The sequence below is a fragment of the Cololabis saira genome, chromosome 11, assembly GCF_033807715.1.
Source record: "Cololabis saira isolate AMF1-May2022 chromosome 11, fColSai1.1, whole genome shotgun sequence".
Classification (NCBI taxonomy): Eukaryota; Metazoa; Chordata; class Actinopteri; order Beloniformes; family Belonidae; genus Cololabis; species Cololabis saira.
This window is the reverse complement of record NC_084597.1, coordinates 32373056-32397545: the sequence shown is the minus strand read 5'-3', so window position 1 is coordinate 32397545 and position 24490 is coordinate 32373056. Positions and strand designations below refer to the sequence as shown.

The following is a 24490-nucleotide window of genomic DNA, read 5'->3' as shown; positions in this document are numbered from 1 at the left end:
TGAACTGCAACCAAGACCAAGCTTTCTGACATTAGGCACTATTTTTCACTCCAGAATGTCTTGGTAGTCTTGAGAATTCTTTGTACCTGCACAGATTCAAGAAACTCTGCACCCAATGCAACAAACTCCAGGACATAATCCCCTCAATGTTTAGCTTCAGTCTTCTGCACCTAATTACAGAACTCTGTAGCTACTCTGTAGTCAATTTTTAGTAAATAATTTCTCATTACTTTTGTCAGTTATTTCAGTGACCATTGTGGGTTTTTCTCTTTAATGAAACATTACTGATGTGATTTTTTTTTTGGGACAGATCAATACCAGACAGATTAATGTGAGACAGACAGACAACCCCTACTACATTCCTACTGAAAGCCTGAAATTCAGAAATGAATATGCTTAAAAAAATGAAATGAAGTTATTTTGAAGCAACATAATAATTAAGAAAATAAAACTCATGCTTATCTTAAGAATTTTCTTTCTTTGCTCTATCTTGATGACCTTCAATCATTTCGACTTAATTTGGATCCAAGGCGGTTTGTGACATTAACAAAACAATTTAACAATTTCTGAAATATTGGGAGAAAAGAAAAGAAGGGAACATGTTACATTATGTTTATTTATTTATTGGGCATTAAAGGAGCTTTAAATAAACATATGTGTATTTTTATATAGTGCCTTTTATTTTACTTCATATTGACAAATATGCAATTTTGTTTTACCGAGTTATGTAAATGTGTCTTTTAAACAATTGTATTTTCATTGTATTCTTTGCTTATTTATGAATGCTTTTTTCCCAATCTGAGAACAGGTTATAATTTATTTTAGACATTTCCTGTCATCATTAACATCACACCTGCTCTCATACTCTGACACCGATTCATAGCGTGCATGACAGATGTGTAATAAAAGAAACACACTTACACACAAAGAAACAACTGGTAGAACAGGCTTTAACCATGGTCATTCAGTCTTGGGCCCTGCAGACCAATAGAACCTTTTTCAATTTGATGTTATTAACTGTAAACCTCAGTAAATTTCAGCAACAAGCGAATTTTATTATTATTGTTCTGTTTTAAACATATATATCAATCACGTAAAAATAGGTCCAATGATGTTTGATGAAAATATATGTGTAATTAGAGTTAGACTAAATGTGACATTACATTACTCTGACTAAATCCCACCGATGGTTTTACCGCTGGTAGCAACAACAGTCATCTGCTGTTTGCGCCGTGAAACAGCGGCCTCTAGTGGATGAAACGAGAAACACAAAACAATAGTTCTCAACATTAATATAATATAATATAATATAATATAATATAATATAATATAATATAATATAATATAATATAATATAATATAATATAATATAATATAATATAAATCATATCATATCATATAATATCATATAATATCATATAAAGGTGACCAAGTTGTAAAAAAAAAAAGCTGAAAAAAGTAATAATATGACTTCTTTTCTGTTTTTTTTAAGACACACAGAACCTTGATTTGTTTAATTGTTCCTGTCATCTTGTTATATGCTTGATTAGACTTATTTATCGTTCTTGCTGAATGTAATCCAAGCCAAAAAAAGTATATTATTTTACATGTGTAATTTAAGTAGCTGATCGAGAGGAAACTAGTGTGATAATTTACCGCGGTTGAATTGGTTTGATATTGGATATTGGATATTATGAATTCAACACCCATAAAACTTGTGATACATACCACTGATTTTGGTCATATTGCTTGTGATGTGTTCATGGTCATCTAGACTATATATCACAAAACAGTAATTATTAAAAAATCATATATATGGGCTGATTTAATGTTGTTTAATGAATTCAACACCCATAAAACTTGTGATACACAACACCGATTGTTTTCATTAAACCACATTAAATCAGCCCTTACATATGATTTTTTTTTTAATAATTACTGTTTTGTGATATATAGTTTAGATGACCATGAACACATCACAAGTTTTTTTTGGGGGTTGAATTCATAATATCCAATATCCAATATCAAACCAATTCAACCGTGGTTGATAATTTCCAAATTATACTTGAAGTATTTCCAAAGAAGAAACTCCATTTCTGGGTCCAGTTTTAAATACAAAAAAAGTCGTCTGCTTAAGAGTTATAACTCATAAATTATAACTCATGAATGCTTTGACCGCGGACTTTAAATATGACCAATAATCAGAAAAATTAACTAATACATAGTTACAGGTTGTATTGCGCTCTTAAAATCAAAAACATCTAACACAAATAGCTTCAAAACACAGGAAAAAATGACTGAGGAAAAAAAAAGAAGAACAAATCCACGGATGTCTTGTCGGAGACGTCATCACATAATCAAAACGACGCAGTCAGATTTAGGACACAAACTGTATGAGCTCATGTGGGTTTTTTTCCTGTACAGTTAGTGGTTTTTCGTGTCTGCAATGAGTGACTTGTCTGGACCTGGTGCTGGCTCCACCTCCGTTAGTCACTACGTGTTGCGACTGGAGCCTGGCTTTAACAAGCATCTCCGGCAGAGAGGAGGAGGTGGGGGGGAGGACCTTTCCTTTCCGCAGCCTTTATCTGGAGGAATGCTCCACAGCCTTCAACTTTAACTTCACTCCATATGATTCCGCGGAGATAAAACACAGGACTTATAAAACACAACACTGCACTTTTCCGACTTGGACTTCTGCATGGAAACAAATGATATTTGAACCCGGCGAGAAGGAGCTGAGGTACTGTCGAGGAGGGTGTTGGGTGTGGAAGGCTGTGTGTCTGCTGTTTTTGATGTTTTGTGCATGGACCGCGGAGACAACCTTGTTTAATTTGGAGTAAAGTAGAAAAAGTAGTTGAACTGTCGCCGCTGCTGCTTTCTAAACCGAGAAACGTCTTGAACATTTCATCCTGCCAGAAAAGTTTGAGGAAACTTTCCAAGGAAAAAAAAGACGCACGATCTGGGACTAAGACATATTGGAATAATGGCGTTAAGGGCCAAAGTATTGTATGATTTTCACTCTGAAAACCGAGGGGAAATCTCTATATTGGAGAATGAGGTGGTGACTCTGTTCAGTGAGGAGGAGCTGGAGGGTTGGTTGGAGGGGGAAAACAGCAAGGGGGAGGCTGGCCTCTTCCCTGCCTCTTATGTGGAAATTATCAAGGAAACCATCACCTCCAGCCCAAATAACAATGGTTTCTCCTCACCCAAGACCAAAGCCCAGTCCTCCACCAACACCTCTCACAGCTCTCCTGACGCCCATGCTCAGAGAGGACCTGCAGTCCGTTACATTGGAGGAAGCAGCTTCCACACCAGTCAGGGCAGCGATGACGACTGGGACGACGACTGGGATGACAGCTCTCCTGCGGCAAATGCGTCTCAGGGTGGTTTTGGCACCTCCCCTCCATTGTACCCAGTCACAACGTCCCTTCCATCACGGGGAAACCCCCAGCAGCATCAGCAGCAGACCAAGAGCTCGGCCACGGTGGGGAGGAACCTCAACAGGTTCTCCACCTTCGTCAAGTCTGGAGGAGAGGCCTTCCTTCTTGGGGAGGCCGCGGCTTTCGTAAAGGATGGGGACAAGATCTGTGTCGTGATGGGGAAGTATGGACCTGAGTGGCAGGAGGACCCCTATCCATTCACGTGCACCATTGACGACCCCACCAAGCAGACCAAGTTCAAAGGCATGAAGAGTTACATGTCCTATGGCCTAACCCCAACGCACACCAATATACAAGTCAACCGCAGGTACTGCTTTTGTTCTTCCTTAGCATCCTTTTTTCCATTACCAGATCAATTGTAATCCATTTCCCACAAAAGTTCCCACAAAATGACAAAAACAGGACTTTGGACTAGGGGTGGGTATTGGGAAGGACCTCACGATATGATACGCATCACGATACTTGAGCCACGATACGATACAAATTGCAATGTCCCGATTATGCGATATATCCCGACATATCGCGATATTCTACATAGTTCACCGAAAAATTAAAAAATGCATTACACATCTTAAAATCCAAGTTGTATATATGTACATCAGATGATAGTGATAATGCATTGGACAGACTGAGTCAAAACAATGTAATTCAAACTTTCCATTTTAATTATGCAACATATTTGCATGAAAAAACACACTAAAACACAATGAAAAGTGCAGTGTGTGCATTATTCTTAGATACAAAATACTCAAAATAAAATGCAGTGTCTCACCCACACTGAAATTGAAATCACAAAAATACAGTACAGCTACTTGCTAGGGCTGGGCGATATGGACCAAAAGTCATATCTCGATATTTTCTAGCTGAATGGCGATACTCGATATATATCGATATTTTTTCTGTGCCATAATTGGGGTTTCCCCCAAAGCATTATAGCATAGCATCTCTGTTAGCTTCATTTTTTCTGAGGCCACCCCTTAAAAAAACTGTCAGTTTTAATACAAAGCCTCGTGCCAAATGTCACACAGGTTCCTTTATTAACAGAGGTCTGCACAATATCAAAATGTATAAAACAAATGAAATAAAAATAAACTGCCTGCATATATAGAATAAAAATGCTTCTTGAATAAAATAAAACAAATATCCCTTTCCTGCATAACAATTAAATTAAAATACACTGTACAAAAATACAACGTAGACAGTAACAGGCAGACTTTTCCACTGAGGTTGACAGTTGTGCAAATAACAAAACATTTGTGCAAATCTCAAATAAAACATTCAAGTCAATTTGTCACAAAATAAGCTATATCGATATAAACGATATTGTCTCGTACCATATCGCGTTAGAAAATATATTGATATATATTAAAATCTCGATATATCGCCCAGCCCTACTAATTGCCCATGACTTAAAATGACAAAAATAAAATGCAGTGTCTCACCCACACTGAAATCACAAAATAAAGTGCAGCTAGGGGTGGGCAAAAATATTGATACAGCAGTATATACATACATTGAATATCGATATCGTATTGGGAGACTATGTATCGCGATATATTGCCGTATCAATATTTTTGCCCACCCCTACTTTGGACTTTGACTAACTGGAAACCGCTCCTCTTTCCTGTTTCTTCTGCATCTTTTACATAAAATCTTGTGACACTTAAACTATTTCCATGTCTTTTTCTTTCCTCACTACATTCTCCTCCATGTTTCCCTACTTCCTTTGGTCATTGGCTTGCCCAAGCGCAAAACTTCACCAATGAGCTCTAAAACAGGCATCCTCTTCCTTCCTACCTTCAGGTATAAACATTTTGACTGGCTCTACGCTCGGCTCGTGGAGCGTTTCCCCGTCATCTCAGTGCCCCGCCTGCCAGAGAAGCAGGCCACCGGCCGCTTCGAGGAGGACTTCATCTCCAAGAGGAGGAAGGGTCTGATTTGGTGGATGAACCACATGACCAGCCACCCTGTGTTGGCCCACTGTGACGTTTTCCAGCATTTCCTAACATGCGGGGCAGATGAGAAGGCCTGGAAAATGGGCAAAAGGAAGGCTGAGAGGGACGACCTGGTCGGGGCCAATTTCTTCCTCACAATCAGGTAGGACCTTGAGTTCATTACTGCGGATGATGTGACGTTGAAACCCTGGATGTCATTATTAAAATCTTACTAAGAACATAAGGAAGACACCCTTCCTGAATAAGACTTCTCCCTTGTTTGTGGAGATGATAGCGGAAAGAAATACAACGAACAAAGCTTACTCATTGTTTTTTGGGGTAGAAGGTTGTCTAGTGTGAGGAAAAACAGGTCCACTCCTCTCAATAATCATAAACTCTTTAAACCAGCTGTAAAAATAAACCCATGACGTATGACGGATGAATCCGGCATATTTCTACACAGCAGCGCTACCAACAGTACCAACAGTTACCGTAACTACCTTTATGGAGCTTTATGTGGATATTGACCCTTTTAGGGGAAGTGTTATCAGTTTTCCTGGTTGTAATACTGTGGGGGGCTTTCCTCCCAAGGAGTGTCCGTGTCTGTGAGAGAGCGATAAGAACTATTATAAGATTAACATTTACCGGTACTTGTTTATTATGTTACGTTTGCCTGTTCACGTTCAAATTTTAGCCCTGTAGTTTAACTTTTCAGCATTCAATAGTACCTCACCTGAAATGTGTAAAACATCAAATAGGCCTATCCTGACCCAGATTAAGTTGTTTTCCTAAAGCTTAATTTATACATTGCTTGATAATTTTACAAGTGATTTTAAGGTTGCACGCAACACTTTCACAGTCTGAAGAAGCATGTTTGATATTATTAAGTCCTTTTGTGGTGTTACCGCCATGTTTTTCCTGGTTTTATAGTTTGTTTGTCCATTCATACATTCCAGTACTTATACAGCTATCTTGTTAGGATTTAAAGCATGTAATTAAGTATATATTAGCCAGTATGTGCTCCTCTCGTTTAATCTACGTCCAGCAGTTGAAAACATATTCTCCCTTGTTTTGAAGACTGAAGGCAGGCAAATATGACCTCATGTTTCATTTAAATAATAGTCATTGGACTCATATTCGTGTTTCCTAGTCTTAAGTTCTGTGATTCATTCCTCCATCAGCCCTCCAACCACCGTGTGTAGTCGTTATAAAAAAAAACCCTGACACAAGATATAGAAATTTAAGTGAGAGTATGTGATGTGTTGAATAGATTGAATATTAAATTAAAGCAAAATAAGGCAATAAAAAAACCACCTTTTCCCCTGTGTGCTCCATCAGCCCCCCTGCTGTTCCTCTGGACCTTCAGGAAGTCGAAAACAAAATAGAAGGCTTCAAGACCTTCACCAAGAAAATGGATGAGAACATTGTGGTCGTGAACACAACCATCAACGAGTTTGCCCGCAAACAGATGACAGGGTTCAAGAAGGAGTACCAGAAGGTCGGGCAGTCCATCAAACTTCTGGCACAGGCGTTTGAGCTGGACCAACAGGCCTTCTCGGTGGGCCTGAACAAAGCCATGGCCTACACCGGCGATGCGTACGAGGCAATAGGAGAGTACTATGCAGAGCAGCCACGGCAGGACCTCGATCCCATCTCTGACCTGCTGGACCTCTACAGAGGACACCTGGACAACTTTCCTGACATCGTCCATGTGCAGAAAGGTAAGGATTTGCTTGTAGGTAGGAATGGGTGATATTTTACCGTTCACGATAAACCGTCCAAAAAATTCCCCACGGTAAGAATTTGTCATATCGGGGTAAAAACGATAAATTCCTGTTTGTGACGTTTTTGTGTAAAACTGATTTATGGATCTGCGTTAAATCCACGCACAACGTACGTGAAGGAAGGAAGGAAGGAAGGAAGGAAGGAAGGAAGGAAGGAAGGAAGGAAGGAAGGAAGGAAGGAAGGAAGGAAGGAAGGAAGGAAGGAAGGAAGGAAGGAAGGAAGGAAGGAAGGAAGGAAGGAAGGAAGGAAGGAAGAAAGAAATGAGCCTGAAAGAAAGAAAGGAATGAGCCTGAAAGAAAGAAAGAAAGAAAGAAAGAAAGAAAGAAAGAAAGAAAGAAAGAAAGAAAGAAAGAAAGAAAGAAAGAAAGAAAGAAAAGAAATGAGCCTGAAAGAAAGAAAGAAAGAAAGAAAGAAAGAAAGAAAGAAAGAAAGAAAGAAAGAAAGAAAGAAAGAAAGAAAGAAAGAAAGAAAGAAAGAAATGAGCCTGAAAGAAAGAAAGAAAGAAAGAAAGAAAGAAAGAAAGAAAGAAAGAAAGAAAGAAAGATAGATTCCCATTGATTACGTTTAGTAGTATTTAATATTCTTTTAGAGCAGTGATTTGGCTCCAAAGACTCAATGTGGTGATAGATTTATAGTTACAAAGGTGGAGTTGAATTGGTATTTTTTTATCGTCATTTTTATCGTTATCGGGATAAATGCCAGAAATTATCGTGATACATTTTTTAGTCCATACCGCCCATCCCTAGTTGTAGGTGTGTTGATATGTTGGCCACTCTGCTTCTCACAACTAGTTCAAATGTTAAGCAATTCTGAGTGTTATTAAGTTGTTTTTAAAAACAAAAAAAACACAAGTTAAGCAGTTTTTTTAGGGTTAAATTTAGCTTTTTGATTTTAATTGGTCCTGAATCGTGTGTTGAGTAAATGAAAGAAGTATGTTTTGGAAGTTTGACATGAAAAAGAAAGTGTAAAACCTTCAACATGTTTGCATGAGGGAAAATGGTTTCAAGCGCTTGCCTCTCTGCTTTGATAGGAAAGTTAAGGGTTAGTTTCAAGTGACGCTAAAAGAGTTGACAGGAAGACTCTGAGTCCAGTTCAGTGACAGAAAGCCTCTCGCTCCAAGTTTCGCTGCTGTCGACTGTAACTTGTGAAACAAGACACTAGATGTCTTTATTTTTACTTGCATAAAATAAAACAATTACTACCATATAACATATAACTGTTACATATAACAGCCATCCAAACATATGCATAAAGGAACTAAGATCCATTCTGATAGTTTCCATACCAAGAGCAACATCTGTTTTCAGTTACCAAGTTACTGTGTCAATCTGCAGTGCAAACTGAAACCCATGGTTCACTGTAACAATCCAGGTACTGTGAGGCCTGTACTGTTCATTTGAACACACACATGCTCACACACACACACGCACACAGACCTTTACAAAGGATTTTAGCAGGAGTTAGTTTGTTAGTTCCCTGCAGTTTGGGAGGAGGGAGTTTCTGCTGGCACGCAAAGTCCAGACGTTTGCCAAACCCAGAGGCACCGTTTAGTTCACTGAGTTCTGTTCACATGATGCAATCGGTGCTTCAAACTATGAAAAACAACCTCAGCTGCAAATGTGCCTGTGACTGACTGGACGTCACCTTATTTTTTGACTGGCAAACATGTCCTGCAGATAAAGATGAAGAGATTTCTTCACTTTTCTAATATGTGTAATTAATTACAAGGAAAGGTCTGTGGAGCATGATACGCTGCAGAATCTCTTGGACTTTGTGTGTCGTCTAATCAAAGAGCATAAAACCTAGTGACTCAGCCATGCAGTGGACAGAAAATAAAACAAAACAAAAAAACTAGCCAAAATAAATAAAACATTTCTTCACAAGTTTCACCAAAACAGATGCAGATTGTAATGACAGATCTACATTTTAGGGGATTTTCCAGACCATTGTTACCAGCTCAGTTTTCTTATCTTTAAACCTTCATTAGTAATGCTGATGGCTGGGTTAATTCACAGTGGAAAAAGTAAAAACCTATTTGTTATTTTTACTGTTTTCAAAACTACAAATTGAGGTAATGTGTGCATGTGTCTTTTCTGAAAGAAGTTTGCAACGTCTACATCCTGTTTACACTAACATCAGAATCTCCATTGTACATGAAAAAATAATGGGATTTGGGTTTTATTTTTGTTAGAAAAAACCTTGACTACTTCTGAAACATCACCCAAACATCCCCCCAACACTACCGTGTTCATCAGTAATGTGCGTGTTGCACCCAGGGTCCTGGAACAACATCTCATTCCCCTTTTACACCAAGCTGGTGCTAGTGCTGGTGCTAGAGGCGGTTTGCGGTTGGTTCTAAGTAAGAACCGTTTGCTTTTATACAAGCTGGTGCTGGCCAGCAGCTGGCCAGAGAGCTACGTCATCACGTTACTGTATACGTCACCACCACTCCCCCTCGTTTTCACCCTGATCAGGAAGCTGAGAGCCAAAAGCTGTTTTAATTTCAGCTGTAGCGCTGTTAATATGGCACTTTATTAAGTTTTAATATTTTTTTCAGGCTTAAAAGTAACCTTTAAGATCCCGTACCTGGGCTCAGTTTATCCAAATAACGCCTGTTAAGAAATTTGACTCGAGAGCCGGCAGCCCCGGGGCACAGCAGCTCCTCAGCCGGCTCAACCTGCGCCGTCTTCCCGGGGGAGAAACCTGCAGCTCTGTTGAGAATTACGCTGGATGAAAAAAATCATTTAGGCAGATAAATGTTGGTTTAATAGATGAAATCTATCAGTTGTAGCTACGCCTGCTAAGAAATTACAGCGTACGGCGCGCGTTGCCGCGTACATCGACGCAGAGCCTGCGTTGGTGTAACGCGGAACCAGAACCGCGGGCTGGGAGCGGGCTGGGACGCGTCCCCGCGGGCCGGGAACCCGCCGATCGAGCGGCAGCCTCGCGTCCAACCGTCCCAGGGCTGGAACGCTCCCCCGCGGGCTCGGACGCGAGGCTCCCACTCCGCCCGCCGACGTTACTGTTGATGGATTGTACCGTAGACCACTGCTGCTTCTGTTTTCCATCCATTATTAAATAAATGGATGTAATAATAAAAGAGTCTGCTAACTTAACCGCCGTCTTCAACGCTCCGTTGTTTAAAAACTGCGCTCTTCCGTGTTTATTCTGCTTTGGTTGTTCAGTAACACCGTCCCCAGCCCCGCCCCCAGCCCCCGACGTAAAGCGGTTCTAGACCTGGCCCAGCTCAAAACTGGTGCTACAGTAGCACCAGTTTTGAGAGCCAGGAGCCGGTGCTTAGGCTGTGTAAAACCAAAGATCTGGTGCTAAGTCTGGCTCTAGCCCAGAACCAGCCCTGGAACCAGCTTGGTGTAAAAGGGGTATCATTCACCTACATGACCTGCATGCAGCAGAATGACAATCAAACTGACTTCAACTTGAACTTGAACTCAAAAAAGACCATAGCTTAAAAAATATCCTTGTTCAGGAAAATCCAATCTATTAACTTTCTTACAACAAACAAAACAGTCTAGCTCGAAACATCTTTAGTACATTGCTTCACTTCATAACTAAATGATTATAACTGGAATTATTGATACAAAATACCTGAAATTTCCCCAACACAGAGAGGCTTTGTCCTCCTTCCTGTCTCTGGTGAAAATTACACATGTGCTATAGTGTTCAGCCGCTATTGTCACCACACGTGTTCTTCAGCAGAGTGAGGCATTTCACTCCCTTCCTATCTCTGCTGAACAGTTGCACATGCACAATGGAGTACAGCGCCAGGTAGACAATATGGCGCCGGCCGATGCAACACCACGGCGACCGGCAGCAAAGTTCATACCAAGATGTATCTTTGAATGAAGTGTCCATGTTTCTTGTCTTTTATTGTTAATTAGCACATCATTTAAACATCTTCATGCAAAATTTAAACACTGAAAGTCAAATAAGAGCCACTTAATAATTATGAGATAATCCGATCGTTTCAATAGTTAATGACTAATTGACTATTAGAATAGTCGTTAGCTGCAGCCTTACTGTTACAACTGTACCTATAACAGAAGATGAGCTGTTTATACTTAAGAGTCAATGTCAACAGGCGAGGGTCAGCATGCCAAGGTCCAGACATACCTCGCGACCCCAGGAGGGCAAACATTTGCCAGACCTCAAGTTTATAAAGGCCGGGACACCCCAACCCAATGGTTGACCGTCGGTAGAAAACCAGTCGGACTGAAAGTCGGCTCTCGTCTTAAAAAATACTCCCAAACACACCAACCGGACGCCGACTGGAGCGCATGTTCTGCATGTGCGCGAAGCGTTATACGTCCCCTTAACTGCAGGCGGAGATAATCTGTGATGTCACCCAGAAAGAAAAGAAAAGAAGAAAAAACGGAAATGATGGATCACTCTAGTCACGAGTTCTGAACTGAGCCCACTGTCATCAGTCAAGAAGGATCGAAAATTTGATGGCTAATAATGAAAATATAATACAATCAAACACAGTTCGATAGAGTGTAGTGTAGCATCTGTGCCATCGCTGTTTATCTAGTATGTTTACCATCGTCATTTGCGGTTAACTCTGATTTGCTAGTCAAGGGCTAGCTCTCCCCCAATCAGATTAATCATAGAGGCCGACGGCTAGTGGCTGATTCTACATGTTGAATCGGCCAAAATGAACTCCGACAAAGATGCCGACGGACGACTGCTTGGGACATCAAGGTCTTGATTTTTCACCTTCTATGAGTCAATCAAATCGTCTTTAGTGTGGGCCGTCCCACAGGACCAGTTTACCGTGGGGTACCGTGCTCCAAGCAGCTACCCTAGACGGCATAGCGTCTTCTTGGGTCATTCGTGCTGTCTCGCAACCCAGACTCTGATAACTGGAAGTGAGCGGATGGATGAATGGATGGATGGATGGTTTAGTCTCACTTGGAACTTGGAAGGACTTTTGCATACCAAAAACAACCAGACTCTGGGGGGGGGGGGGGGGGTTAAAGACATTGACCTTCATTCTTGCTTCTGCAGCTCTGCGTTCCATAAATATCTGTCCATTGCCATATTCAGCCAATCACGGTCAGACTAGATGCAACTGTTGCACTGAAGTGTATTAAAGAAAATGGGAAGTGAAGGTGTGTTTCTTTGTTGATGTAATGTCTTTACAGTATCAACAGTCTTACTTCTGTCTGTGATTTGGAAAGGTTACGTCTGATTTGAATATGTAGAGATCCCAGGGCTTTTGTCCGGTGTTGCCCTGGGACTGCAGGAATGCAGAATAGAACAACCTCAGGATTAAATTCCCCCCCTCCTTTTTCCTGCCTCCGTCTTTTCTTCCTTCCCCCGTGGTAGAAGTTCTCACCAGCACAAAAGTACAAAAGTTCAAATTACACCACTATAATCGCCTTGGCAGTGAAGGAAGCAAAGTCCTCTTTCCTTGTACTTATTCAGCACTGATCTTTCTGTGTGTGTGTGTAAGAAAGACAGGGAGAAAGAATGTAGGTTGGTGAGAGGTGGACCAACTAGCTCATCATTTCCTTCACATGCTGCCATTTTCTTGTTTTTTTCTGAGTTCCTCTTCACCCTCCTGCCTTCATTGGTCAAGTCGGTCCACTGTCCCAGTCCCCCCCTAAAGATGAGTCACATCAAACATTATGAGACATGACTGGGCTTTGGGGAACATTAAGGAAGCCTATAAAAAGTCTAAGTCATTCTTGCAGTATTAAAAAAATATGGGATCATGGAATGTGTCTACTTTCCTCCCTTACAATCTTATTATTCTTTTTTTGCACAGTTTAAAGCTAAAACAAGAAAGAGAAAATCCAGACTTTTACTTCCTCTTTCGTTTGATTCATAAACCAGAAGGCTCACAACGAGCCAGCTGGTACATGTTTCAGTCTTCACTTAAGGTCAATAGATTTGGCAGAGATGCTGTACAAGCATCTTCTGTGTACGCTGGCTCAGTTCAACCTTTGAGATGGTGCACAGAGCTCACATATCCAAAGCTACTGTCATTTTGCATCAAAAAGAGCCAGTTGAGATTTGGCAGGAGCAATTGCACCTCACCTCACCTTTTTTTACTCTGTGATATTTACTTCTAACTAGTGATGCACCGAAATGAACATTTGTGGCCGAAACCGAAACCGAAAATAATAATAAACACTTGGCCGAATACCGAACAATACCGAACATGGTTCTTCAGCAGTTTTTCATTTATTTTGCCAATTTTTTCACCATTGCATAAATCAAATAAATTTGATTTAGGCATGCTTTTAAAAGAAAAAAATCTTTTACAAAATTACAAGGTAGAAAATATTTATTGAACATAAAAAAATGAAAAAAACTTTTTAATTTCCCAGCATTATGTTGTTTTGAGGTTTTTTTGAGGTTTCATTATGAGGTTCCACCTCCTGGTGAATGTTGGTAAAATTCTTATGTGGTTACTTTTTGGTTGGCCAACGATTTATGTTTGTGGTGTAACCGTTACGGGAGAGGCCAGTCTATTTCCTTATTTTACAACGCCGTTATTAATTGTTCGGTTTTTTTCCCACTTATTCCACCGAACACCAAAAGTGTTTTTTTGCCATTTTCGGCCGAACAATTTCGGTTACCGAACAATCGGTCACTACTTCTAACGTTGATTGACTGTCAAATGATTGAAAGCCAGAGCATCACCCACTTCTCTGGGACAGTAGTCCTTCATTCAAATATACAGTGGCTCCAAATGTTCAACTAAAGAGGTATTTTTTACAACCAACAGGGGTTGCACATCCAAGACAGTGAATTCTACAATATTGTCTGTTACTAATGTGACTTTTTTCTGGCTTTCTTTGAGGAACTTCCCTCATTCCTAAACATTGAACTGAAGGATTTCTTGCTGAGGTTACTCCACCTTTTACAGTAAATGCTTTATAAGGTTGGTTGTGTTACATTTAGTGACATTTGGAAACCGCAGCCTTGTGTAATGAGGATTCCAGTGTAAAATAACTCCCTACTAAAGAAACGAGATATTACGTCTTCATCTCCAGACTCACAACAGGAAGTTGCAATGCAGTATGGTGCAACGTCCTGTGCTGGCTTTTAGAGTGTAAAGGTTAATTGAAAGTCTGTATATCATGTTAAACATCAATTAATTTCATAGTTTATTATTATATTAAGTTATGAAATTTCATGGGATGTTTAACTATAGTATTATTATACATATATATATATATATATATATATATATATATATATATATATATATATATATATATATATATATATATATATATACGATATAGTATTATTATATCGTATAATAGTATGGTGATATAATTTGGTTATATGTTATAATATTTTATAATATTTATATTATATTAGGATATTACTATATTATTATTCTACATTGTATAGTGCTACACCACTCTATATGATAAATTGTCAATTTATGTATCTACTTTCATCACCTTATCTACACACACACACACACACACACACACACACACACACACACACACACACACACACACACACACACACACACACACACACACACACACACACACACACAAACTGATGTCGTCTTCTGTTGTTTGCACTGTATGTTAATAAAAAAAATAAATAAATAAATTTAAAAAAAAATCAATTAATGCATTTACATCAGTTCTAACGGATCCTGATACTCTCCGATACTTTCCAAAATTGGAAAAATAAAGATTCAGTGTTGATATTTAAATTTGAAAAACTCTGCAAGAAAGTAGAAATAAACCTGATAAGCTAGCTGCATCTACTTCATACTGATATGGTGGTCATCATGGGTAAATATGCCTCTGTGAAAGCAGTCATGATAGGAGCATGTGAAGTAGACTGGTCAGTTGCCAACAACATGGCCTGGTTGCGGTGGATATAGTGAAACCACTTTGGGCTGAAAACGTGACGCTCTAAAGATCTCTACGTACTCCCCAGGAACAGAGAAATGTGTTCCTACTCCCACAGCTTCAAGAAAAAAGCTGATTTGGGCGTACTCCCAGGTTGTTCTTAAGAAGTCATCTTTTTTCTCGTGCTGTTTCCTGGAACTGTTGTCGGATTGGTCGGAAACTTGAAGTGGGCGTGGTTAAGGTTAGAAACAGAGTCCCTGCTTTTCCGTTGGCACAGACACTTTTCCATCTCCCTGACAGTTGTGAAAAGTAACAAAAAATCTTCCTCCTCTGCTTCAAATATGTTCTCCTCCTCCTCTTCCATCACCTCGAAATCAGCCATATCTTTCATTGTCACTGTATTGTGACTAAATTGTTCTTATTCATATGAGGATCTCTGGTAGTTTTGCACAAGTTTCACCCCAGATAGCAAAAGATGTGAATTTAATGTTGAATCATGGTCAAAAAGGTTGATTTTTGGTTAAGTTTGAAGATTGATAATGGATCAACCATCAAACAATCATCCAATTCTAGCGCATTAACCGAAGTTGAAAAGATGTCACTGAATCAATGTTATTTTGTGGTCTAATTTTAATGCCATGCTGTTTGTTGCCGACCACTTTTTGTATACTTTAAATTTCAGGCTTCAACGTGAATTGAATATTTCTGCCTGACCATATTTCAACGTTGATTCACTCATATTTTGCCATGAAATGCCCCTGCCAGAAAAAACGTTGTTATTGTTCTTGCCACCTTGAGAAAACGTCTAAAATGTCTGTTCTTGTGGAGCATGTAACAAGAAATCAGTTTGCTATTTAGTGTGCAGGTCACATGTTTTCAGTATAAAATGGAGCTCCTCTCTGTCTGCAACCAGATCCTTCTTTCTGTCCATGAGAAACTTTCCTGGAAGTAGATCACCATTTGTGAATTTTTCACTTACTATTGATTATGCAGCTTTTTGCATACAGCATACTGAATCCTGCATCCTGCGTTCACCCAAAATCAGCACATACTTGTAGTATGGACCGGTATACAGTTTCCAAAATGACCTAAAAAAAAGAAACGAGTTTCAAGAGTGGTGTGGGTAACCATCAGACTGAACAGAATATTTTAGAATATAACAACATTTTTGTAATATGTCTTTGTTTTTTAATCTTGAGCTAAGCTACCCACAGCAAGTGTTAGGAGGATGTAATTGTTTTTTTTATAGGAAACGTGGTGATAAATAGCTAAAATCATTTCTGTTCCACTAAAAACAGCTACATAAGAAACTGAGCAATTATGTGAATTTTGACATCTCTGTGTGGACAAATGATTTTAATTTCAAGCTTGTGTTTTTAGCATCTTACATCAACACGGTTGTCAAAATGGTTTTGACTTGTTAATCAATTCTGTAAGTAAGATCGAAGTAGAGATAGACAAAGGATGGGCTCATATTTCTTTTTAAATCTTGATATAATTCTAAACTTCAGTCTGTACCCTGTTTTCCCAGGTGCGCTGACAAAGGTGAAGGATTGTCCAAAGCAGGAAAGTGAGCTCAACAACCGGTGCAACATCATATCTTGCGCCACGTTGGCAGAAATCCACCACTTCCACCGCACACGTGTTCGAGACTTCCGCTCGCAGATGCAGCACCACCTCCGGCAGCAGATCAGCTTCTTCCAGAAGATAACTGCCAAGCTAGAAGATGCACTGCATAGATATGATGACATGGGAGAGGTTTGACTTAAAAGAAGCCTGCGTAGGGAATCACACAGGGTTGATTGAGAGGAACACTCTCAGGTACTGAGTGCCTTATTATTCCTTAAAAGAAAAAAAAACTCAAAAAAAAGAAAAATTCGACATGACAACTTGCTGGATTACGTGAGCAGCTCTGATGAATGTATCCTTTACTGATACCTTGCTGAGACTCCACACACTGCAGCTCAGCTCAGACTGGCAGACGTCTGAACGGTGGCGTCCCTGCATCCACTGCTTCCTAGTCCCCCGTCAGGGAAATATGTTTAACCCAACAGAAAACAAGGACACAAAACTCCCTAAATTGCTTGAATGATTTGGTGATTAAAGGACAAGGCTACATGAATTTTTATAATCTTTGTAGTCTCACCACATCTTTATTTTTACTTGAATGACCTCCACAGTGTTGCCGGATTCTACAGTATGCAGATCTTTAGGGAAGGCGAAGAGGCAAACGCTGCTCCAGTCAGTATGGTCACCAGAATGGACTTTATTGCAACTTAAAATTTGACCTTCTGTACTTCTGATGTGTAACAGCTCTCACAACTCTGATACTTTACTCCTTCACTAAGTTATAATCTGATGTTGCATTGTTTTAGCATATTTAGACTCAGCTCTGCAGTTCTGTCTTTTTCCAGGTGTTATTGTAGTACTTAATGGTGACATCTGCCTCCGCTTACTCTGAGTGAGGTCAGCGGTCGGGGTCAGGGGTCAGACACTCGGTGCTTAGTGATGGATGTTTTCTGGCTTGAAAGAGACGTAACCAAGATGTTGGGAACTCTTTGTGTGATTGAAGCATATTTGGAATTCTTTTAAGGGCGAAGGTTTTTGTTTTTGTTTTTTTTTGTTTAAAAAACATATATATATATGTGCGTTGAAAGGTGGTGTCAGTCCATTCACCTCAGCGTCTCCGCTAGTTATTTTCCATTGTGTCATTTCTAATTTCTTTCTGGGATCAAATATGTTTAAATTCTACAAAGCAACATAGTGGTGTTTGCTCTGCTTGGTATGGCAGCCTGCGACCAAAATAAAATCATAGAACTATGTTTCCTGGTCAGTATTTTCTTGCTAAACAGGGAAAAACCGTTCAACTTTTCTTTTAACAAATCAAATAAGTGAATCCTTCTCTTTTTTTATATATATATTAAAGTCATTTGATAGTACTGAGTGGTAAGTAGATGCAAACACAAACTGAGATTAACAACATAAAATTCTCCACCATATTTTGACAGTAATTAAGCCAAAAAGGTTAATAACAGTGAAAATATCTTGACAGTTCTAAGAACCTGTTTCTATAGGATTGATGAGGGTATTTTGCAGAATGGTGCTGCTAATCATCAGCCCTTGATACATTAATGTAAGAAGGTGTTCAGATCTATAAAAAAAAACAACATTTGGACGGTTTTTGACAGAAGTGTGTTAACACAGTACGGAAGGAAGGAAAGACACGAGCAGTGATCTGGAAAATAATAAATATATTTCACAACAAATGGAGTTGAATGTTGTACAATCACATTATTCACGACAAACATTCAAGATAGTCACCAGTCTTCTCAGGAGCGGCTTTCCCATCAAATAAACCCCAAGGTCAGACCAGAAAAGAAAAAAAAAGACAGATCTACATCTGAGCCCCTACAAGCTTCACTAAATATGTTAATTGTTAAACTCCACAAGTGAACAATTGTGGTTTGTTTGGAATTGTAGTCTCTTCCACCAAGGAAGACGATTGAAGTTCACAAAACGGAATCTGAACAAACCATCCCAGAAGAATGTCCTATAGATCGATGAGACCAAATTGATGTTTTTTAATACCTGATTCTCATGTATAGCAAATAACAAACAGCATTCAGTAGATACGTACCAGTGTCAAGCATGGTAGTGCAATGGTGATGATTTTCTTTTCTTTTTCTATGCAGCTACAGGACCTGGTCACCTTGCAGTTTTCCCCATGACTCTATAATCTGTACTTATTTAATATTAGTCTGAGTCACAGACAGACACCTCGGATTTAAAGAGCCAGTTGTAGATTGTATTATAATACACACATTTTAAGGGCATATGTATTTGAAAAATTAAATATTTGTAAAGTTACTCATCCATGTGCAGTGTTTGAGGCCAGTGGTCATGGTATCATGTATTTGTATCGATCTGGGGACTTTACTATATTCATTTTTTTTCTTAAAGTGGAAAACTTGAGGAATATATCTTTAATATATCTGTGTCTTCTGCTGTTAATTATTGTTATTTGTTTTGTATTTGAGACCATCTCAGTATTTGTTTGTTCCCAGTGTAAAAAGAGATTTTCAGATATTATAGCTCAAAAACAAAAACAAAAAGATCTTCTACCCAGTGACATCACCTGTGTAATGCACTGCAAGTCTGCTCAGTTGTTGTGGCACACTCATACAACATCTTTTCATACATAATTATGACTTTTTGACTTTAAAGTCAATATGCGTATTTCATAGTCACAGTTTTTGCAGCTGTTTTAAACAACAGAATATTTTTACTCACATTTATGTTCCAAAAAAACATTAGCCCCAAGATAAGAATAATGCAGATGGATATTTTGGTGATGTAGGCAAACAAAGCATTCTTCTCCTAATATACTTTATCCCCAGCCTCGTGTTTAATTTATGTGGTTATGACTCTGACCCGTTTTGATCAAACTTATTTTAAACTAAATCAGCTCTGAAATTCTTCTATGAGCTCTTCAGCTCAAGTGCATTCTTCACAAACATGGCGTTGAACATCTGCTCCAAAGTATTTAAACTCATACATTTGGCTGCCTCTACTGCATTTATGTGTCCAGCAAGAGACAATACAACTCCTTCTGAGCCTCTCTGCTTCTCCACGTCACGTTTGTGCTGCTCCAAGCATGAACCTACATATCCCAGCCGGATCATGCTGCAGCTTATCATTTAATGGTTCAGAAGCACATTGACATTACTCTTGAAAATCAGCATGGGTACAGTTCTTCTAAAATCCTCAGGACGCTCCAACTTTCCACAACTGTATTTAACAGTTAACAGTTTTACCATCCATCTAGTAGTTTTCAGAAGGTAGTGAGTGACATTCATTCATCGTAAGATCAGTGGTTTGTGAGCGATCATTGCAAAGTTTTCGTGTAGATATGCCTATGATCACTTTGTCTTCCTGCTGCTCCCGTGTCTCTGATATCTGACGCTGCAGTTTACAGACGGCGGATCAGGTTACTTTAGCCACAAGCCCTTCATTATTTAGTCCTGCCTCTTTCTCCTCTCCACTCATTCTTCCTTCTTGTCGTCAGTGAATTTTCAGTAATCATTTTCAGCAGTAAATATTTTTATTCTTTGGCCACCTCTCATAAGTTTTATGGAGTATACTTTTAGATATATATATAGACTTCCCTGCAAAAAGCAAAATCACACAAAACCTACACTTGAAAGGCTGCAAACTAGAAGGAAGCTGGTCGCAGGGTAATTTGAAACACATTACATGCACAAAGTCAGTTTGATTTAAACCAGACTGTATACAAGGCAAGGCTGAGAATCCACCTCATCTGCCATATTGCAAAGAATTTAATCAGGATTGTTTGTGTGTGCCAAGTGTTGTGGCAAAGAAATAGGACATTTAAAAACACGTTTTGCATCCGGTCAAATCAAAAAAATATTTGTGCATTTTTGTAGACCTATGAGGGAACAACTCCCCCTTTTTGGTTTTCTTGGAGTATAAAAGATCTACTGGCTGAGCCCTACATTTCCACATAAAAGTGGAGGTTGGTTTATACACAGAAACATTTGTTAGCTTTTCCAGTTTGTAGCTCACAAAAGAACAGATCTTGGGCTAACAGCCAAAAGCTCAAGCTTTAACACAATCCTACTGTACATACATCGACAGAGCCAGTGTGCACCCTCAACAGTATTCTTAAATATATTTTATTGAAAACATTATTCACATATGAACATGGCAAACAGATGCAGGCATGAAATGCAGGTATATCATTCAAAAATTCAATTCAAAAATACTTTATCAATCCCCGAAGGGTTAAAAAAATGACAAAAATGTCAAAGTTAATTAAAAAAAGTGAGGAAAGTACATCTCACGGTGTATTGCAAATATTGTATTAAACTATCAGAAGCCTTACCACCTTACATTACCAGACAAAGGACACAAAAACGTGCAAAAAAGGGAATAATACTGGTATACATGAAGGATGAATAAGATATTCTGTGTGTATATACCTCAAAACGTAGAGTACTTGAATGTACAGAACAAACCAAAACAATCATCTACCACATGAAACAATGGGTGCAAGTTAGCAAGAAGTTACTTATAAAACAGCTTTAGTTCAGAGGTTTAATTATCAGTTATTAGAAACGGTCTTTGCTAATTCAAATCTAATTGTATATGGTTTATTATAAAAGTACCATTCCTCCATCTACGGCAGGGGTCTGCAACCCAAAATGTTGAAAGAGCCGTATTGGACCAAAAACACAAAAAACAAATATGTCTGGAGCCGCAAAAAATTAAAAGTCTTGTATCAGCCTTAGAATGAAGGCAACACATGCTGCATGTTTCTATATTAGTTAGAACTGGGGGAAGATTTTTTTTCTAATTATGCACTTCGAGAAAAAAGTCGAAATGTCAAGATTAAAAAGGAAAGGAAAAAGGAAGAAAAAAAGAGAAAAAAAGAAGAAAAAAGGGAAAAAAGTAGATAAAAAAGAAAAAAGAAAAAAAGAAAAAAAAGAAGAAAAAAGAAAAAGAAAAAAAGAAGAAAAATGAAAAAGAAAAAAAAGAGAAAGAAAGGAAAAAAAGAAGATTAAAAAAGAAAAAAAGAAAAAAGAAAAAGAACAAAAAGAGAAAAAAAGGAAAAAAAGGAAAAAAGAAAAAGAAAAAAAAAACGAAGAAAAAAAGGAAAAAAAGAAAGCGAAAAAAAGGTAAAACATTTTTGAAAAAGCTCCAGGAGCCACTAGGGCGGCGCTAGAGAGCCGCATGCGGCTCTATAGCCGCGGGTTGCCGACCCCTGATCTACGGTATGGTTTATGTTCCTTTCCAGCAGTAGTTACAGAAATATAATACAATTCATACCACTCACTCCACATTTATTCAACTAAGAATAGTTGCATATATTGTCCTTTTTACAGAACTACACGTATGCTGTACCTAAGATGACCACTTGTTCTCCATAGTAAGCACATACATAAGTACCGTACCCTTAATAACCTTTGCACCAAAAAATACACCTCTAAGGCACAGTTTATGTATAAATGACTTTCATCAAACCCAATACTGGTTGTCTTTCAGAGTTGGTGTGAGGGACAGAGATCTCCCTGAGGTCTTGACCCCTGCAGGAGAAGCTGGAAGTGCGCTATCACAAGCTGTATCTCTCTCACTACTTTTATGCCCTCTCATATTCCCCTCGCCACCTGCTAAATCAGATTCAAATGGCCCCCAGAAGGTCATCCCTGGAGCCAGACTCCTCCTTGGGCTCATGTTTATCCTGGGGGAGGTGGGGACGCTTGCAGAGCCCAGTGGGGTGACCATCACAGAGGGCATAGCCATACTCCGCTCTGGCCGGCCCTGGTACAGGCCGTCCTCAGTGGGTAACTGCACTGAAGCCAGTTCATGCATGAGCCGCTGCCGTGCTTGTTTCTCTTTGCGGTGACGGAACGCCAGAATTAAAATGACAAGAATTATAATCAGGAGTAAACAGGCTAGCAGTGGTAAGATAATGAGCAGAGGGTCAGCGGCAGGGCGAGGGAGAACCTCAACTTGAACCAGTTCAATATCAGGACGGTTTATTGGGCCGTGCATCGCTGGGACCGGAGGAGTGTGAGGCATCGGGTCCTGATTGTTCTCCTCTCCAGCTCCTTCTGCACTGTTCCCTGATCTTCCTCCGTGACTCCCGCTGTGTGTTCGGTTCCCCCGGCGGTTCTGAGGCCTCTTCGTACGCTGCGTCCTGTTCTGGTTTTTATGTGACAAAATGTGGGGGTGCTCCCTGACCTCCCCGTGCATCATGGACCCTCCTTGTTCGCTTCCTGCAATTGTCCTGTTGTGTGTTCGGACACGGGCGGTGGTGTGTTCGAGACTTCCACCATCTCCTTTACTGAAACCACTTGAGGCCTGACGCATCTGGTGGTGGGGGAAGATGGTGAAGTGAAGCTCACCCTTTGCTGGCTGGACATTTCCTGCCTTCACCAAGAAGATAAAGGAATCATTGAGAGGTGTAAGAGGCGCATGGCCTCGAGCTGTTGTCAGAGAAGACTTATTTTGGATCTGGTTGTCGCTCAGAGTCTCTTCGATGGCAACTCGACCCTGCACAACATCTCTGAATGTGAATGACTTCAGGACCTCTAATGCTCGGTTGGGATCATAGGTAATCTGCATACATGCACAGACACAGAGGAGGAGAGAGTTAACAGGAGTTGAGGACACATTTGGGACAAAACCATATATGTAATCATTCATTTTTCTGTCAGTGCTATATCTAGGGTTGCCACCTTTCAGAAATAGAAATAAAGGACGCCCCGATTTCAGCAGCGCAGGAGCCAAAAAAAAGCCTCAAAACTTCTAAACTGAATAAAAATGTGTTTATTTTATATGAAAAAACAAAATGCTTTGATTTAAAGTTTAAAGTTTAAAAATTGAACTTGCATGACTGTACAGACAGCCAACCATATAGCAGCTGAAATATCCTCCTATGCTATGTATGTCCACATCAGCCAAGGTGTAATATAGCCTACAGGTGAAGAATATGGTGTAAAAGTTAATTTATTTCAATAATTCAACTAGAATATGGTGTAAAAGTTAATTTATTTCAATAATTCAACTAGAATATGGTGTAAAAGTTAACTTAATTCAATAATTCAACTAGAATATGGTGTAAAAGTTAATTTATTTCAATAATTCAACTAGAATATAGTGTAAAAGTTAATTTATTTCAATAATTCAACTAGAATATGGTGTAAAAGTTCATTTATTTCAATAATTCAACTAGAATATGGTGTAAAAGTTAACTTAATTCAATAATTCAACTAGAATATGGTGTAAAAGTTAACTTAATTCAATAATTCAACTAGAATATGGTGTAAAAGTTAATTTATTTCAATAATTCAACTAGAATATGGTGTAAAAGTTAATTTATTTCAATAATTCAACTAGAATATGGTGTAAAAGTTAATTTATTTCAATAATTCAACTAGAATATGGTGTAAAAGTTAATTTATTTCAATAATTCAACTAGAATATGGTGTAAAAGTTAATTTATTTCAATAATTCAACTAGAATATGGTGTAAAAGTTAACTTAATTCAATAATTCAACTAGAATATGGTGTAAAAGTTAATTTATTTCAATAATTCAACTAGAATATGGTGTAAAAGTTAATTTATTTCAATAATTCAACTAGAATATAGTGTAAAAGTTAATTTATTTCAATAATTCAACTAGAATATGGTGTAAAAGTTCATTTATTTCAATAATTCAACTAGAATATGGTGTAAAAGTTAACTTAATTCAATAATTCAACTAGAATATGGTGTAAAAGTTAACTTAATTCAATAATTCAACTAGAATATGGTGTAAAAGTTAATTTATTTCAATAATTCAACTAGAATATGGTGTAAAAGTTAATTTATTTCAATAATTCAACTAGAATATGGTGTAAAAGTTAATTTATTTCAATAATTCAACTAGAATATGGTGTAAAAGTTAATTTATTT

The 24490-nt window shown here is 38.7% G+C and overlaps 2 protein-coding genes across 2 annotated transcripts in view; one reads left to right on the top strand and one right to left on the bottom strand.

The window, feature by feature from the left end:
* The first annotated feature begins 2537 nt into the window (after nucleotides 1–2537).
* On the top strand, nucleotides 2538–19137 carry LOC133455375 (sorting nexin-18-like). The gene is made up of 4 exons (XM_061734369.1): nucleotides 2538–3747; nucleotides 5244–5537; nucleotides 6713–7095; nucleotides 16544–19137. Exons 1-4 carry the CDS (start codon nucleotides 2984–2986, stop codon nucleotides 16774–16776), a joined length of 1674 nt encoding a protein of 557 aa, XP_061590353.1. The 5' UTR covers nucleotides 2538–2983; the 3' UTR covers nucleotides 16777–19137.
* A 2665-nt stretch (nucleotides 19138–21802) lies between these two features.
* LOC133455373 (chondroitin sulfate proteoglycan 4-like) overlaps nucleotides 21803–24490 on the bottom strand; it is a 29665-nt gene continuing 26977 nt past the window's right edge. Inside the window, exon 22 of the mRNA XM_061734368.1 lies at nucleotides 21803–23151. Coding sequence (XP_061590352.1) covers nucleotides 22048–23151 — 1104 coding nt within the window. The 3' untranslated portion in view covers nucleotides 21803–22047. The remainder of the gene's footprint in view (nucleotides 23152–24490) is intronic.

What these genes read in the sequence shown, in the direction of transcription:
- LOC133455375 (XM_061734369.1), top strand. Translation starts at nt 2,984, where the DNA reads ATGGCGTTAAGGGCCAAAGTATTGTATGATTTTCACTCTGAAAACCGA. An exon ending in AATTTCTTCCTCACAATCAG is followed by an intron (nt 5,538 to 6,712) that starts GTAGGACCTTGA and finishes GTGCTCCATCAG; the next exon opens with CCCCCCTGCTGTTCCTCTGG. An exon ending in CATCGTCCATGTGCAGAAAG is followed by an intron (nt 7,096 to 16,543) that starts GTAAGGATTTGC and finishes CTGTTTTCCCAG; the next exon opens with GTGCGCTGACAAAGGTGAAG.